The 16778-nt window shown below is 33.6% G+C and overlaps 5 protein-coding genes across 5 annotated transcripts; 4 read left to right on the forward strand and 1 right to left on the reverse strand.

The window, feature by feature from the left end:
- The first annotated feature begins 1057 nt into the window (after positions 1-1057).
- Positions 1058-4054, forward strand: LOC106382085 (uncharacterized WD repeat-containing protein C3H5.08c). Its single transcript, XM_048781997.1, has 7 exons — positions 1058-1372; positions 1476-1570; positions 1739-2600; positions 2675-2765; positions 2857-3014; positions 3172-3382; positions 3461-4054. The coding sequence occupies exons 3-7, from the start codon at positions 1845-1847 to the stop codon at positions 3892-3894; spliced, it is 1650 nt and encodes a 549-aa protein (XP_048637954.1). The 5' UTR covers positions 1058-1372; positions 1476-1570; positions 1739-1844; the 3' UTR covers positions 3895-4054.
- Positions 4055-5348: 1294 nt separating this feature from the next.
- Positions 5349-6301, forward strand: LOC106379807 (SKP1-like protein 13). The gene has a single exon (XM_013819675.3). The coding sequence runs from the start codon at positions 5692-5694 to the stop codon at positions 6172-6174; it is 483 nt and encodes a 160-aa protein (XP_013675129.2). The 5' UTR covers positions 5349-5691; the 3' UTR covers positions 6175-6301.
- A 1993-nt stretch (positions 6302-8294) lies between these two features.
- Positions 8295-9713, forward strand: LOC111198815 (SKP1-like protein 1A). Its single transcript, XM_048781998.1, has one exon. It carries the CDS (start codon positions 8404-8406, stop codon positions 8872-8874), a length of 471 nt encoding a protein of 156 aa, XP_048637955.1. The 5' UTR covers positions 8295-8403; the 3' UTR covers positions 8875-9713.
- Positions 9714-9927: 214 nt separating this feature from the next.
- LOC111216212 (box C/D snoRNA protein 1) lies at positions 9928-11466 on the reverse strand. The gene is made up of 5 exons (XM_022720533.2): positions 11170-11466; positions 10903-11101; positions 10759-10827; positions 10545-10668; positions 9928-10460 (listed from the first exon to the last, which is right to left on the reverse strand). Exons 1-5 carry the CDS (start codon positions 11357-11359, stop codon positions 10203-10205), a joined length of 840 nt encoding a protein of 279 aa, XP_022576254.2. The 5' UTR covers positions 11360-11466; the 3' UTR covers positions 9928-10202.
- Positions 11467-12686: 1220 nt separating this feature from the next.
- LOC111216213 (AMSH-like ubiquitin thioesterase 1) lies at positions 12687-16583 on the forward strand. Its single transcript, XM_022720534.2, has 14 exons — positions 12687-13006; positions 13368-13432; positions 13541-13616; positions 13758-13934; positions 14136-14230; positions 14342-14447; positions 14520-14566; positions 14721-15051; positions 15360-15449; positions 15550-15612; positions 15695-15769; positions 15902-15964; positions 16054-16106; positions 16187-16583. Exons 1-14 carry the CDS (start codon positions 12893-12895, stop codon positions 16359-16361), a joined length of 1530 nt encoding a protein of 509 aa, XP_022576255.2. The 5' UTR covers positions 12687-12892; the 3' UTR covers positions 16362-16583.
- The last annotated feature ends 195 nt before the right edge of the window (positions 16584-16778 follow it).

Below are 16778 nucleotides of genomic sequence, written 5' to 3' on the forward strand. Positions count from 1 at the left end.
GAAAAACATGCTTCTTCATTTTTTGAAAATCTTCATGTTTTGAAGAAAAAAATAAAGTTTACCATTGGAGATGCTAATAGTTCATTTCACTATTTTACTTAAAGTTACTTGTCGGAAAAAGATAAGTATATAAAATAATAGAATTTAATTATATAAATTATGAAATCATAAGTTTATTTTATACTCTATATATATATATCAAATATATAACTTTTGTTTGTAATTCATATTCCATCCAATTTTTATATAATATCAAAAATGATAAACAACCTTAATATCAATCTTATTTGATATTCAAGTTAGAAAATTATGAAGATAATATGATATATATGTAGATGATGATGGGTCATCAACTTCTTTATATATATATATAACTCACAAAGAAAATAAATAAAAGTGTATTAGTTACATAAGAGAAAAAGAGAAAAACAAATTTCCAAAAAAAAAAAAGATAAAAACAAAACATCTTTATTTCTTTGTTTGCAAGAGGACAAACCGATGTCAGGAGAAATAATGGTACGAATCTTCCAAGAAAATGAAATGTCTTCCATATAGTGTAATAATAATACTCAAAACAGAGCCAATGCACTGTCTTTTACTTTTCTTATAGGATCATAAATGTTAAAAAATCTAGGGTAGACAAATATACGTTTACAAAGATTTATATATATATATATATATATTACTCACCATTGCATAATTTTTTAATTGAAATATTAAAAATAAAACAAGGCAAATATCCCACTCAAAGATTATACGTTTACAAAGATTTTTTTTTTTTGCTGTTAAAAAAAAAAGCAAGGCAAATATTATATCCCACTCAAAAATATATTCCGAAAACTACAGTGAATTAAAAATTTCTAAACTACACGAGTTTTCATAATTTTGAATTATTTAAAACTTTAACATAATTATGACATAAAAATAATATTGGTTAAAAACTATTATGACATGTTTTTATTATAAAATGGCTTAAGTTCTTTTAGTTAAAATCTAAAAAAATAACTAAAATTTATTATTAGTTCACAAAAAAAACTAAAAAAATATTAAAATAATGTATTAATATAATTAAAAGTAAGAAACTTTGATGCTCTTTTAACTCTGGGATTTGTCGACAATCGGCTCTTCTCGTCTGTTCTGCACACCAAACACGAATCTGATCCAAAAGGTTAACACTTTATTATCGCCGTTTGTGTGCAGAGACATAACTCGAAACCAGAACACAACAGTAAAAGAGTCTGAGAGATTGGTCGGGTAGGGAGGGAAAGAGGTTTTAATTGTCTCCTGTCTCCTTTCTCGCGGCCACTTCGCCGCCAAGCCTCTGATTGGGCCGCCATTGATGAACCCAGCCAGACCCAGTCACAGACATAACGTGAATGTTCTGTCCATTTCAATCTTCCCTTTATATTATTATATCTCACACGGAGACACTTAAAAAAAAATAACAAACTTTATTCTCTTGCTGGATCTTGAAGATACCAAAACTCAAAACCCGACCCAGTTCCTCGTCGGCTAAAAACATCGTTTGACTTCTTGTTTTGTTGCGTCATTGCTTCTTACGGAGTCAAAGGTACACACACACTTTCACCTTTGGATTTTGATTATTCTAATTCACTTCCTGAGTTTCAGGAACCGTCTTTTTGTTTAATCGATTAGTTTAAGAAATTGTCAAGTCCTCGTAGTTATGTAAGTTCAGAGAATGGAGTCGTTTGTTAACGGTTTTCACACTTTGGTTTAGGTTGGAACATTGAGGGATTCACGGTCCGTGAACCGTGTGGAAGCTACAAGAAGAGGTTCTATAAAGAAAAAAGAAACAAGCTTTTCAGTTATTTGTTGTGATTGAGATGAAGAGTGTAGAAGTTGATGATGAGTTCTTTGATTCATCTGATGTTTTGTCCGTTGGACAAGTAGAGGAAGAAGAGTTTCAAGTTTGGTCGTGTGAGCCGGTTAGTGTTGAGGAACGTCGTCAACGGTTCCTCAAGAAAATGGGTCTACTTGAGGAGGAGAAGGAGAGGATAAATGATGACAGCGACGAGGTTACTACTAGCTCTTCAGAGTCATCTTGTGGTGAGTGTTGCGTTAGGGAAGAGAACTACGGATCAACTAATTCAATGTCTGATGAGGAAGAGAATGAATCAGAACAAACCTCAATGTCTAATGCTTGTTGTTCAAGTCCATCTCCGAGTTTGAGAAAAAAGATGACTGCAAATAAATGGTTATTCGAGTGCTTCGTGGGAGAGCGTGAGTACAAGCCCAAGGAAGAAGTGATGATGAGCAAAGTGAAAGTGAAGACTAACAAGAAGAGTCATGTGGAGTTATCCGCAGCGTACAAGGTGCAAGAGATTAATGGACACAAAGGGAAGATTTGGACGTTGAAGTTTAGTCCTGACGGTAAGTTCTTAGCAACGGGAGGGGAAGATGGAGTTGTGAAGATATGGAGAATCACGTTATCAGCTTCTTTCGTCGGACAGGAGCTAATGAGGGAACAAGAAGCGTTGGTTATGTTCCCTAACAAAGCTTTTTATCTTGAGGAAACACCGTTTCAAGAACTCTATGGTCACACTGGAGATGTCTTGGACTTGGCATGGTCAGACTCAAATGTGAGTTTAGTCTTTTTTATTTATTTATTTATTGATTAATTTTCTTATGAGAATCTGTCTTTTTTTTTTTGCAGTTGCTTCTTTCAGCTTCCAAGGACAAGACAGTTCGGTTATGGAGAGTTGGTTGTGACGAGTGTCTTCATGTCTTTCATCATAACAACTACGGTAACTTTTAAACTCTTACCTCAGTTAAAAAAGAAACAGATTTGGTAAAAAAAAAAGTGACTCACTGTTTCTTGCGTTTTGTGTAATACAGTGACTTGTGTTCAGTTCAACCCTGTGAACAAGAACAACTTTATAAGCGGTTCCATAGATGGCAAAGCTCGAATCTGGGGCTTATCAGAACAGAGAGTCGTCGCTTGGACCGATGCTCGTGACTCCATTTCTGCAATCTGTTACCAACACAACGGCAATGTAATTTTCATTTCAAGTCTCTCTTCACACGCTTTGCTCTGTTTTAAAATTCGCAGCTTTACTCTGTTTTAAAAATCGCTGCTTTGCTCTGTTTTAACAGCTTTGCTCTGTTTTTGAGATTCTAAAGTTTGCAACTTTGCTCTGTTTTTGTATTCAGGGGTTCGTCGTTGGTTGCATCACCGGAGATTGTAGGTTCTATCGAATCTCAGGTGACGAAGTGTTAACGGAGGAGCAGATTCATATCAAGGGGCGAAACAGAATCACCGCCGTGGAGTTTTGTCCGGGAAGCTCCGAGAAAGTTATGGTATCTTCAGACGACTCGAAGCTCCGGATCTTTGATAGATCACAGATCCTTCTAAAGTTCAAAGGTAAGTTTGAAACTGAATCTTTTTGAGTTTCTTACAGTTTTCGAGTTTGTGTTTTGATGTCTGAAAACTTCTCTTCAGCTTCGGCGAAGTTTGGGAAACAGTCGTCGGCGTCGTTTGTTTCTTCCGCCCGGAAACATATTTTATCAGTGCGACGAGGCCACGGTGTCTTCCTCTGGGATAACGATGGCTTTCCGGCGAAGAAACAAGCGACGACCTCGCGCTCTTTCGAGTATTTTAACTCGCCGGGCGTTTCCGTCGCGGCGGCTTGGTCTCCGACGGGAAAGGAAGAGTCGATAGTGGCCGGAGAAGAGGACGAATCTCGGAGAGCGTTGAGACAGATACAGAGCTCCGGGAGACTGTCTCGTTCCTCTCGTGTGACCGCCACGTGGCCTGAGGAGAAGCTTACGTCCTCGTCCTCCGTAGGCGGCGCGTGGAGACTTGTGATTGTTACGGCGAGTTTAGATGGGGTGATTAGGACATTCCATAATTATGGACTGCCACATAAATTGTAGAAATGTAGAGGTTTCGATTGTAATTTCGAAAACATAAAAATGATTTAGAAATTAGTAAAGCTGACATGTGGATACCATTGTGGGCAACGTAAAACAACTGTTAAAAATAAGATTTTAATGTAAAAATATTTAAAAGTAAATATTTATTTCGTTTTTAATTCTGATTAAATCTAAATATTATATAAATTTCTATATAAAAAATCAATTTTCTCATCAAACTGAAACAATTAGAAAAGATTAAACAAATTATTACTTTTATTTATTATTTTTTAAAGTGTCAATACAGTAAAATCTCTATAAGTTAATAATTTGGGATTTTGATAATTTATTAATTTACATAATTTCTTTTTTAGATTTTATATTTTGATGTATAATTTTATATATAAGAAAATACTTGATTTTACAGTATTTATGTTTTAGTTCTAAACTAGGATGAGACGCATGATGAGTTTATATAATTAAAATTAAAAACATATAGTATTGATAAATTAAATATTTATATCTAATCAAATTTGTTTTATGTATACAATTATGTTTTTTTTTTATATAATGATCTAAATCCTGCGCCGTAGGATGAGTTTATATAATTAGAATTAAAAACTCATAGTATTGGCAAATTAAATATTTATATCTGATCGGATTTGTTTTATGTATACAATTATGTTTTCCGTATATAATCATTTTATACACTGGGCCGGAACCATTCGTAATTGTAATTGTAGACAAAAACTATCTTAAATTTATGATGGACTTATCGGTTTGAGCTTAAAATTTTTATTTTTGTTTAGAATTAAACAATATTTCATATGGTGAAAAATGAAAATATTTAACTAATTCACATGGACAGTTGTATTTTAAACCTAAACCAATTTAAAATTTACATATAGTCTATATAAATTGGGTTAGTCTTATAATTTAGAAAATAATTGTAATTCTGGTTCTTTATGGACCATAGACCATATACGATAATTGTAAATTGGGTTAGGCTTATAATACAACTGTCCATGTGAATTAGTTATATAGATTAACGTTGTCTATATAAAATTATATTTGATGCAAAAAACTTTGTTACCAAGGATTAGCTATATAGATTAAAGTCATCTTTAATTATTATTAACTAATACGATTTGCATTTATTATAATTTTCTTTAACTCTCCAAAAAATATTATCAATTCTTGCTTTGATGACAAATTTTTTGCATAAAATATAATTTTTCCATATTTACAAAGAGTATTAAGTTAATAGCCTTGAGGTTTAAGAATATTAAGTTAATAGCCTTGAGGTCGAAGAGTATTAAGTTAATGAAATCGCGGAGTATTAACTTAATGAAATCGCCGAGTATTAAGTTTATCATATACTCTTCTTATTATTACTAATTTTTTATTGATTATTATGCTGCCACGTAAGCATATCTTAATTAATTGACATCTAAGTAAAAAAAATTAATTAATACAAAGTTAAGATTACAACTTCTTAAATGATTCTGTATTAATATATAGGAGATATTATTTATATATATAATGGTCTAGAAATTATAAAAGCTGACGCGTGGATACTGCATCTTGGGTAAATTACAAATGTTGTTGAAAATAAGATTTTAAGACTTTAATTGCAATATTAAAAGAATACAGATTTTTTTCTATTTGTTTGGTTAACATAAAATACATTTCCTAAACATTTAATGACCTTTAAGGATACAAATCTTATAAATAGAGATCTTACTATCATTTCACCATATTAAATATCCTAAATCCTAATTGCTAACGTTCATCAATAATCTACACAAAGAACTAAAGATGTCGACGTCCAGACATATTGTGTTGAAAAGCTCCGATGGTGAGACCTTTGAGGTTGAAGAAGCAGTGGCTCTCCAGTCCCAAACCATAGCTCACATGGTTGAAGATGACTGCATCGATGGCGGAATCCCTCTCGCCAATATCACCGGCGTGATCCTCGCCAAAGTAATCGAGTACTGCAAGAAACACGTCACTGTTGTCCCTGATGGTGATGGTAATTCGTCTTCATCTTTGGAAGAGGAGCTGAAAAATTGGGACGCTGAGTTTTTGAGTAATATCGATCAGTCGACACTCTTTCACCTGATTATGGCTGCTAATTTTTTAAACATCAAAGATCTTCTTGATCTCACTTGCCAAGCAGTCGCTGATATGATTAAAGGTAAATCTCCAGAAGAGATTCGAGCTCAACTCAACATCGAGAATGACTTTACACCCGAAGAAGAAGCGCAGATTCGCGCTGAAAACCAATGGGCTTTTGAGTGATCACTTTGTATGACTTTGTTCATGATTTTATGTTTGTCCTAGCGCAGTCATGCTTCTTTGCTATTTAATAAATTGCGAGAAAACAATGTTTTAATATTCATGTCTATTAACTTAAAAGTTCTACATTTTTTTTTGTCACAAATTTAAATTTTTTTACATATCCATCATATTTAACAACATATATAAAAAAACATACAAAGGTAAATCCTGAACTTAGTGGATGGGTAAAACATAAATAACTTGACGAAGATTATTAAAACAATATAAGCATGACATCTATAAGAACTTCAAACGATTCTAAAGGTGGATATAAAGCGGATGTCTAGAATTTTAGTGGTATTTGTTAGGGCAGGGACTATTATAACATCTTATGGTTTATAATTTTATTTTAGAAAATATAAATGCACATAGCTTATATAATTTTTCATAACTTAAATATATGTAACAAACTATATAAAAGAAGCTATTAGTCATTTTTAATAGTATAGATAAGTTTTCAAACATAATTTACTCAAACTGAACTAGACCCAAAAATTTATGCATCTGGCAGAATATCCAAACGAATCCAAAATCTTGATATTTAAGGAACCGAAATCGAATCCGATCCGAACCAAAATATTTCAAATATCTAAAAATAACTTAATGACAATTATATATTTATTTTAATACATAATATTTTAATACATAATACTTGAAAATATCCAATATAACCAAAAATAAATCTGAAAAGTCAACAATTACTCAAAACACCAAAAATAAGTTAAATACATGCTGTCTATCTACTTAAATACCCAAACCAAAATAATTTCATATTAATTTTAGGTAATTAACCATACTTTACAAATTTTTATTTTTTGGATTTTGAGGATTTAAGGTATATTTTTGAAATTGTTTATATAACTTCAACGGGTATCTGAACGGAACCTGTAAGGATCTGAACCGAGCCTGAAGCGAAACTGATAAATATCCAAATGAGATTTAAATCTCTAACCCCAAAAATATGAAAATAAAATAGACTCAAACAGAATCCCAATGAGTACCTTAAATTAAAAGTTAAAACCCATCCGTAATATTTTCAATTACAATTTTTAGGTAAAAAAAAAACTAAATATAAATTTGGTGAGCGAAAGTCATACTATCTATATGTATGTTAAATTATTTAATATTTAATTCAATTTTTTAAGTTATTATAAGTACATTTAAAATAAAATAAATATGAGAAATCATACCTCATTTTAATAATATAGGTACAAAAACCACAATTTTATAATTGTATGTTTAATTATAATAATTTAGTAAAACCAGTGGCATTCATAAATTTGGTTATACTACTATGTATTATTTTATTTTTAAGTTTATTTTTTTTTATTTACCAAATCATTTACTTTTTTAATAACTGTGCCACTGTGAAATCTCAAAGAATTTTTAGACCCAAAGACTAATCCCACGAGACCTTGCATCTGAGTATGCAAAATCACATCGTTAAGGACACGGCTAGGTGACCAATGCTATTCGAACCCAAAGCGGAAACTCTAGTTGGAACCATTTTGCCACTAGGCCAAAAGCGACTTGGTTAACAAATTAGTTACATGAATAAATTTATCTAATCTAAAATGATATAAAATATATTTTAAATATATATATATATATATTCATTTTTTTTGAAAATAATAAATTAAAAATAAAGTAGTAAAATTAATAAAAAAAATTATGGTTAACTTTGTTAAGTATATAATAAATTAATCATATATAAATAAAATGAACCAGTAAATTATATTATATATATATATATATTTATTTTGAATATTCTAACTAATTTTTTGGATAAAATGAGTTATTTGGTTTACTAGTTCAATAACATCAAAAGTATTTAATCATGTATATTTATAAAAAAAATAATGGAAATATATATATATATATATATATATATATATATATATATATATATTGATAAAAAAAATATATATTTCCATATTTGCTTTTATTAAGCATGTTCAATTTACATCGTTAATATATATCCATATTTTGTTTTTGTAACTGATATATTTCCATATTTGCTTTTTTCTGCTTTTCGGATAGGGCTACCATAAAATTGGTATATTTCCATAATCTCCAATCCTGTTTCGACTAAGCACCGACTCAAAATCCTATTTATATGGATAGATTGTATCAGTCACCACATTAAATAAATATCATAAGTCCTAGTTTCATTCAAACAAAGAACGAACGATGTCGACCTCCAAGAAGATCGTGTTGAAGAGCTCGGATGGCCACATCTTTGAGGTTGAAGAAGCAGTGGCTCTCCAGTCGCAGACCATAGCTAACATGATTGAAGATGATTGCGTCGACAATGAAATCCCTATTCCCAACATTAATGGCGAGATCCTCTCTAAAGTGATCGTGTATTGCAAGAAACACGTCGTCCTCCCCGATGGTGACTCGTCCTCTTCCGCTAAAGAGGAGCTCAAGGCTTGGGATGCCGAGTTCATGAAGACAGACCAGTCGACGCTCTTTAACCTTATTCTTGCTGCTAATTTTCTGAATATAAAAAATCTTCTTGATCTTGGTTGCCAAACAGTGGCTGATATGATCACAGGTAAAACTCCAGAGGAGATTCGTACTGTGTTAAACATCGAGAACGATTTCACACCCGAAGAAGAGAAAGAGATTCGCAAAGAAAACCAATGGGCGTTTGAATGAACGTGTGTCGATGGTCACTTTGGATGACTTAGTCTCTTTCTCACCTTATTCATGATTATGTTCTTCCTCGCACATTCGTGTGCTTTCTTTGCGTTGGATAATAAATTAATAAGAGCAATTATTTTTCTCTTTTCTATAACGTTTCTTTTTGTTAATTTTATAAGGAGTTAGCATATTCAATGAAAATACCAAATATTTAAACAAGACAACAACACAAGTAGATTATTTAAGAGCATATCCAACGGTAAAGTTCTTAGGCACAAGTTTTTAGTTGTTGTTTTTCTGGTTTTAAAAAAATAAAATAAAAATAATAATAATCGAATTAATTACAGACCGCCATGTATTGAGGGACCCGTGCACAATGCAAAAACCAAACTAAACTCGACTCTTACAAAGAGGCAGAAGAGACAGCTCTTAATAATATGGTAGGACCCGTTTATTTTGAATTATTTTTTAAAAGGCAGCTATAAGAGCTGCCGTTAATCCTGGTCTAAAGTTGCACTTTTTAGGACCCACAAAATAGTCGATTGATCTTGATAGGACATAATGTGGTTAATTCAAAAAAAAAAAAAAGTAAAAAAACCTTGATGAATATTATAAAGAACAACATAATCTGACGAGAACAAAAACTGAACCAAACGTTGTAAGTGTTGAATCGAGTAAATGTACTCAGCCACCCCGGGCCGGGTTCCCCTGTTCATTAGAGGGGATTCCTCACTTTCTCCAACGGCGGGTTAGGGGATTCTGATTAATTTCAAATTTTGGTATCAATTTGTTGAGAAAGAACAAAGTTTTGCTATTCACGTTTGCTCCTTTTGTTTCATTTGATGCAAATCTTCTTGATTGGATTCTATGAAAAGTTTAACCGATCATGAGAATCATATTGGTTATTTTCTCTTCTCATTTGAACTGCATCATTGAGGTGTTTCAATTAGCATTCCCTACTTGATAAAGCTTAGGTATTGTACGTTTTTCTACTCTGTTGTTGTGCTCCTATTTGGTTCCCACTTGATGCATTCCAAAAAAAAAAAAAAACTGAAATAACATGTTTGGTTGATCAAATATGTGGTCTTTGATTATATGTATCAAAGATTTGTTTATGTTGATAAAGTAAGGCTGAGCAAAAACTTGAGAGAACGTAACAATCAAGCTCGCTACACACAAACATTGTAGTTGATCAAAGCCTAAACCCAAAAGGTAGCAGCAACCAAATGGACTGGCCTATCTCATTCAGTAAAAAGCTTCTGATGATACTAACCATAGCCAATTTGCTTGAACATGGGAGCTTAGGCATGAACAATATAATCCTTTTGCTGATCAAAAACGTTTCAACGGCCGTCTTCTTCTATTTCCTCTTCTCGTGAGGTTATTTTACCTTCTGTAGTATCTCCGTGGCTATAGTATAAGGAACCATTAGGATCAGGTGTGGTGGTGTTTAAGTGGTAGAAGTCTCTGATAACTTCAAAGTCATAGCTCTGTGAAGGTAGATACACATGGATCACCGGGTACTCTACAATAGCTACTTTGGCAAGTTGTTTCCTCAAAGAAGCCTTGATGTCCAGCTCCTTGAAAGTAGCCTTTGCACCCTTCAACAAAAAGAAAGAAAAGTAAATAAAGTTGCAGAAGAATGCAACTCGAGAACCAATAAAGAGGAGGAGGATAGTGAGTACCTTTTGGATAAAAAGTTTGAGAGAAAAAAGATCCACATCACAAAAAGGCTTGAGCTTATGAATCCAAGGGCCTGGCTTAAGATGATTCTCTATCACAGAGCAAAGACTTGTATCTTCACCAACTCTGGTGATAAATTGTTTCAAACGTTAAATCGAGCATAAAAAAAAAAAACACGAAACTGTAAGTCAAAGAGAAGATAACTAACTAACTAACCCATGGTCAACAATAACCACATCTGTAGAGTGGAACCGCCACTCAATAGTCCAAGAGATGCACTTACTCCTGAAAAAAAAAAAAAAAAAGATTGGTTAAAATTGGTCAAAATCATTACATTGAGAGTCATAATGATTAATTTACCGGTTATCATAACGAGTCTGGTTCCTTTCCCGGTTCAACATTCCACTAGAAAGAAACAGTAGATTAGTACTTCCCCTAGCCGCAGCAGCTCGAAGTTTACTACGCTGAGATTCCTTAAAGTAAGGATTTTTACATATCTGATCTCTCATTCTCTTAGCAGACTCTGCTACTCTCTTTGTCTCCTCCAGCATCCTATAGTCTTATCATAGAACAAGAAAGTATTACAGGAGATCAAAAGTATCAAACTTTTAATGTGAAATTATGTACCAGAGAGAAGGAGATTATCGTCGAAGTGTGAGAGGGTAACGAAGTCTGTGACCTTCCTCTTGCCTGTACAACCTGTTCGCTGCTTGTGAGCTTTCACACAAGGAAGCCCACAGGAACGGATCGAACATCCTGGACACTTGTACTTCCATGGTTTCAACTTGCATTCCCCACAGACAGAACTATTATCCATTGTCCCTCGTGGTCCTCGCCAAGGTTTCGGAGAGGCGTTAGGGTTTTTGGAAAATATGTAATTATGTTTTTGACCCCAGACTTCTAAAAGTTAAATCAAGATTTAGGGGGCTATTCAGATCTTATTTTAAATTTATGGGTTATTTATAGGTTATTTAGATGTCCTTGAATCCTTCCAATTTTTACTTTAATTATTTGAGCAGTTTATTTCTTATGTATCTTTTCCGATGAAGGAAAACTTTGCAATAGGGAGTGTTCAATCCGATAAAACTAAACCAACTAAAATTGACATCAAACTGAAATAGAGAAATTGGTTTCGATCTGGTAATATCAAACATACCGAATGAATATTATTTTAAAAAAACCAGAATATATAGATATGACTTTGTTTATAAACTGATCAAACCGAATAAACCGATCAACTAAAATATAGTAATCTAATTATATGTAAATTTTATAATACAATTAATAATAAATACATAATTTATTTTATTGATGTGATCTTCATACTTAAAATGTTAATTTTTAGTAATTTAATATTTTGTTTTAAGTTAAAATTTATTTTGTTCTTTTATCAAATTAAACAAAAAAACATTTTTTACTTTTTTGTTGACAAATATGTGTGCTAATATTTAGTTATTTAATAATATTATGGATTACTAATTTTTCTTATTTTTGTTCTATAAAAACTATTATTAATAACTTAATATGTTTACTAATTATCTAAATAGTTAAAGAAAAAAATGAAAAAAAAATTATTTAAAAACCGAAATACTTTAATGTTATATTAAAGCCGATGTCATGTAAAGTGAAATTCATAAAATATATTTATGGTTTTTTGGTATAAAACGAAACAAACCAAAAACCGACGGTATATAAACCGAACCGATATTCAAATTGAACACCCTACCTTGCTTTGTTAATTTGTTCCCCATGTGTGGTTTTGGTGAAAGATTTTTGCTTGCTGCGCGTATTAGTTTTTCCCAGATATGTTCTGATGTCGGAGAGTTTTTTTATAGAATTCAGTCATGGGTCTGGCTGCCGAGGGTTCGATCCTTCGATTCATCCTGTTCCGGGAGGAAGATGACAGAAGTTTTAATGTTATGTCTGAGTTTCAAGAAGACTTTCAGGACGAGTAAAAAATCTGGTGAGGAGGACAGTGTTGCGGACGTTGACGTCTTTGCTACCATCCATCCGTAATCGCTGCATTTGAATCAGTCGGACCCCTGGCGTAAGAACTTTTTAACTTTGATTGTATTGAGTACGGTCGAAATAGACTTTTGTTTTGTCAATCTCAAACCCACCCACCTAAAATCTAATTTACATATTGCCCCCTAAAAGAAAGTCAAATTACTCAACTCATCGGTTCCTCTCGCCAAATCGCCATTAACGCGTCGTCGGTTTTCCACCACCCTGTGACGCTTCCGTCGCTGATCGGCTCAGATCTCCGTCATCCTCTTCAATTCCTATATATTTATACGCGAACCGGAGGAAGGAAGTTTGCTTTTGTTTTTCTTCTCTGCTGGGAGCAACCATGGGGTCCTCTTGCGAGATCATCGATCTCTCCACTAGTGCTCGGAGAATAACCGTAGACAATCGTATCTCTCTCAAATTTTACTTCAGAATCGCTGATAATATCCTCAAACAGGTACTCCACTTTTGATTTTGATTTAGGATGAGCTCTCTTTGATTTCTACAATCTGGTTACCGTTGAGCCTGGGTCGCTTGACCTCGATGCTTATATAGTCTTAGCTTCGAAGCACAAGCTGTTAATAGTTACATAACAAAAATCTCTACATATACCATATCTTATGTTTTTGTAACTGTTAGAACTGCACCCGCACCCTAATTACCATTAGGAGCCTTAGTGGAATTCGAGACTTAGTTCTTAGGCCATTGCTCCATATTTGTGGTTATCTTCATCTTTGTTAGCTTGTGGTAGTGATTCCTTGTTTAAGATTTGTTGTTCTCTCTGAAGCTTGTAATGATATGCATAAACGTTTTTGTAGGCCAACATATTCCGGGCTGAGAAGAATGTAATTGATTTATATGTCATGCTTCTACGTTTCTCGAGGTGAGTGACAACTATACATGAGAATGAAAAGGCTGCTGACACTCGTTGAATACAGAACAAGATCCTACTACTAAAAATGAAATTAACATTATTTTTGTTTGTAACTAGCTTGGCTCTCGAGACCATACCCTCCCATCGAGATTACAGAACTTCTCTTAAAAGCAACAAAGAGTATTTGAGAATGGTAATGTGTTTAATAAATTAAATGTGGGTTTTTTTAAATGTTTTGTCTGTTTATATATATCCTTAATGATCCTCCCTTGTCAATGTTTATGTTTTGTCTGTTTATCGGTAGTTAAATGTGAGCTTTTTTTGTATATTCTAGAGACTATTGGATGTGTTGACCGAGCTGGAGAAGTTGAAACCAGTTGTACAGCAAAGGATCGATGAACTCAATCCTAAGCCTTTACCTCGATATAGTGTGCATGCTCATCCAGCAAATGGTACTCCACGTTGGTCTTCGGCTGTAAAACCATCGTTAACTAGCTATGATCATACTAAGGTGTGCTTAATGCTCTACTCGTAGTTGTCACATATGCCATGCATACAATTATTTCTACTAAATATGCATTATTTTCCACTCTTGTTTGTTTCTGAAACTTTTGGTTTCAATTAGTAAAAGATAACGTTATGATGCGAAATTTTTAAGCTGCATTAGATAAACATTGCCTGCTCCTTTTTGTGTTGCTCTTGTTCGGCATAGGTACTAAATCCTTCTGGACATAATTTTGGCTACATGGGTTCCAGGGGTCAGCAACTCTTGAACGCTGCACCACTTGAAGAGCGTTTCCGAAAGATGTATGTCTTCAATTTTACTTCTTGAAGCTGTCCTCAATCTAAGCTATATTTCTTACACTGGTTTCCTGATACTGTCTCATAGTTTTTTTTATTTGATGCACGATTTTCTAGGTCAGTTAACTTGATGCGGCCAACAGAGAAATCCCTTTCCAAGCATTCTATCTTGGGTCCTGGTGGACTCCGTGCACAGTGGCAGCCTCCCAAGACTGACATTAAGGTATTATATATCATGCTACTTTTTAATGCACTTCTTCACACTAAACTGATGTTCCTTTTGTTCTATTTTCAGGTTCAGTATCCAAGCAATATAGATTTTGCACCAGTTGAAATCCCAAGGTTTGACCATCTAGCTGGTTTTTAAGCAAATTTACATTTCCATTCTGCAGATCATGAGATTTTGTTTAATATGCCTACATTTTTCGCTCTTGTTACTTGATAATCTCACGCTTATGTGTTCACTTTCTCTACTGATGCTGTCTATGGGAAACAGCTTCCAACGACAATTCGTGGATAGCAAACCAATGATAACAAACGGCAGTAACAACGAACCTGAGAGGCCAGTTGTGGAATCAACTTCTACTCCAAGTGAGAATATCCAGAAAAACTACACGGAAGAGCTTTCATCCATGATTTCTTTCGAAGAACCCGAAAGTGTTAATGACAACCATATCATCAGGCAACCTTCACCACCTCCAGTACTAGCAGAAGTTCAAGACTTGGCTGCTGGTTCATGTCATGAAGCGATAGAAGCGGAATGTAAGATGGATAACCCCTTACCTGATGAGTCTCTACGGTCAGAGTCTCCTCTTGAACTCCATATTGTAAGTTTGCTATAGCTCTCCCCTCTTTGTTGTTATTCTGATGTCAAAACTCATACAAACATTAGGGAGAAAAGTGAATTTAGAATGCATCCATTGGTGATTTGTTGTGAATGATTTATCTTGTTCGTTGTCCTATATGACTTCGACAATACATACATATCATTTTTTTTTCGTTTCTCACGTAAGCATTGTTACATTATCTACAGAAAGATAAAATAGACTGAGAAAAAGTTTGTTAGCAGCCTCTGGTTCTATGTTCATTAATCCATTTGCCTTCGTATTTTTGATAATAACCTTGTTTTTTGCAGGCTACAACAATGATGGATACATTTTTGAGGCTTGCCAAGTCAAACACCAAGAAGAATCTAGAGACGTGTGGTATTCTTGCTGGTTCACTAGTGAGTTGTTATATGCCAATGGCCTTCTGTTTCTCAAATCTGAAAATTGCATTATTGAAATGAATCAGCTCATAATGATTTGTGAATCACATGTTTGCAGAAAAACAGAAAGTTCTATATTACAGCTCTCATCATACCAAAACAGGAATCAACATCTGACTCGGTAAGCTCAGTTTTGTTTTGGTATTTCTGCTAAAGTTAAGATATGCCAATCTTAAAACACTTTTATCTCGTTCTCTCTACAGTGTCAGGCCACAAACGAGGAGGAGATATTTGAAGTACAGGACAAGCAATCTCTTTTCCCACTTGGATGGATTCATGTGAGTAACATATATATGTTTTTCTATCTCCATTTTTAACTTGCTTTATTATGCTTGAAGATCGTTTTCATTGGCGAAGTGGTGTCTTATATTTCTCTACTGACTTGTTGATCACTGTCTCTAATTCTTCAGACGCATCCGACACAGTCTTGTTTCATGTCATCTATCGATGTACACACGCACTATTCATACCAGGTACGGAAATAATCGTTCAAAATAATTTGCATAACACGATGTCAACAAAGGGTTCATCTCTTTATGCTCTTATACAATGTTTTTTTTAGATTATGTTACCGGAAGCTGTGGCAATCGTCATGGCCCCGCAAGACTCTTCAAGGTAATAAAGACCAAAACCTTTCTTTATCTTTGAACATGAAATGATTCGAGAACCATAATAAATTGGTTCTGTCTTCTTAGGAAACATGGAATATTCCGGCTGACAACGCCGGGAGGGATGACGGTGATAAGAAACTGTGACCAGCGTGGCTTTCACGCACACAGTTCGCCGGCAGACGGAGGACCGATTTACAATACATGTACGGATGTTTACATGAACCCAAATCTAAAGTTCGATGTCATCGATCTCAGATAGCATCACTGGACTTGTGAGACTATGGTATCTTCCTTTTACCATTTTAATATGATCTACGTAAGCTTATGTACAATCTACATGTGAATTTGTGAAAATAATTCAAAAAACGAGAAAAATTGAAGTAATTGTATCTTATTAAACAAGCTCACAATATGTATCTAAAAAGCATGTATCTGTATATTTATGGGGAAAATGCAATGTAAATCACAAATATTTGTGACTTATGTCGTCTTCTGGTACAAATGGGGAACATGTCATGTTCAATTTCTCAAACACAAATAATGTTATGTTAGTCACTTAAATAACTTAAAAGTCTTAATTAAGTAAACGGGTCAAGTTAGACTTGGCTTTAACAGATGTTTATTTGTGATTTTTGTCGTCTTCTGATTCAAATGGGGAACATGTCATGTCCAACTT

Source organism: Brassica napus, chromosome A6 (assembly GCF_020379485.1).
Source record: "Brassica napus cultivar Da-Ae chromosome A6, Da-Ae, whole genome shotgun sequence".
NCBI lineage: Eukaryota > Viridiplantae > Streptophyta > Magnoliopsida > Brassicales > Brassicaceae > Brassica > Brassica napus.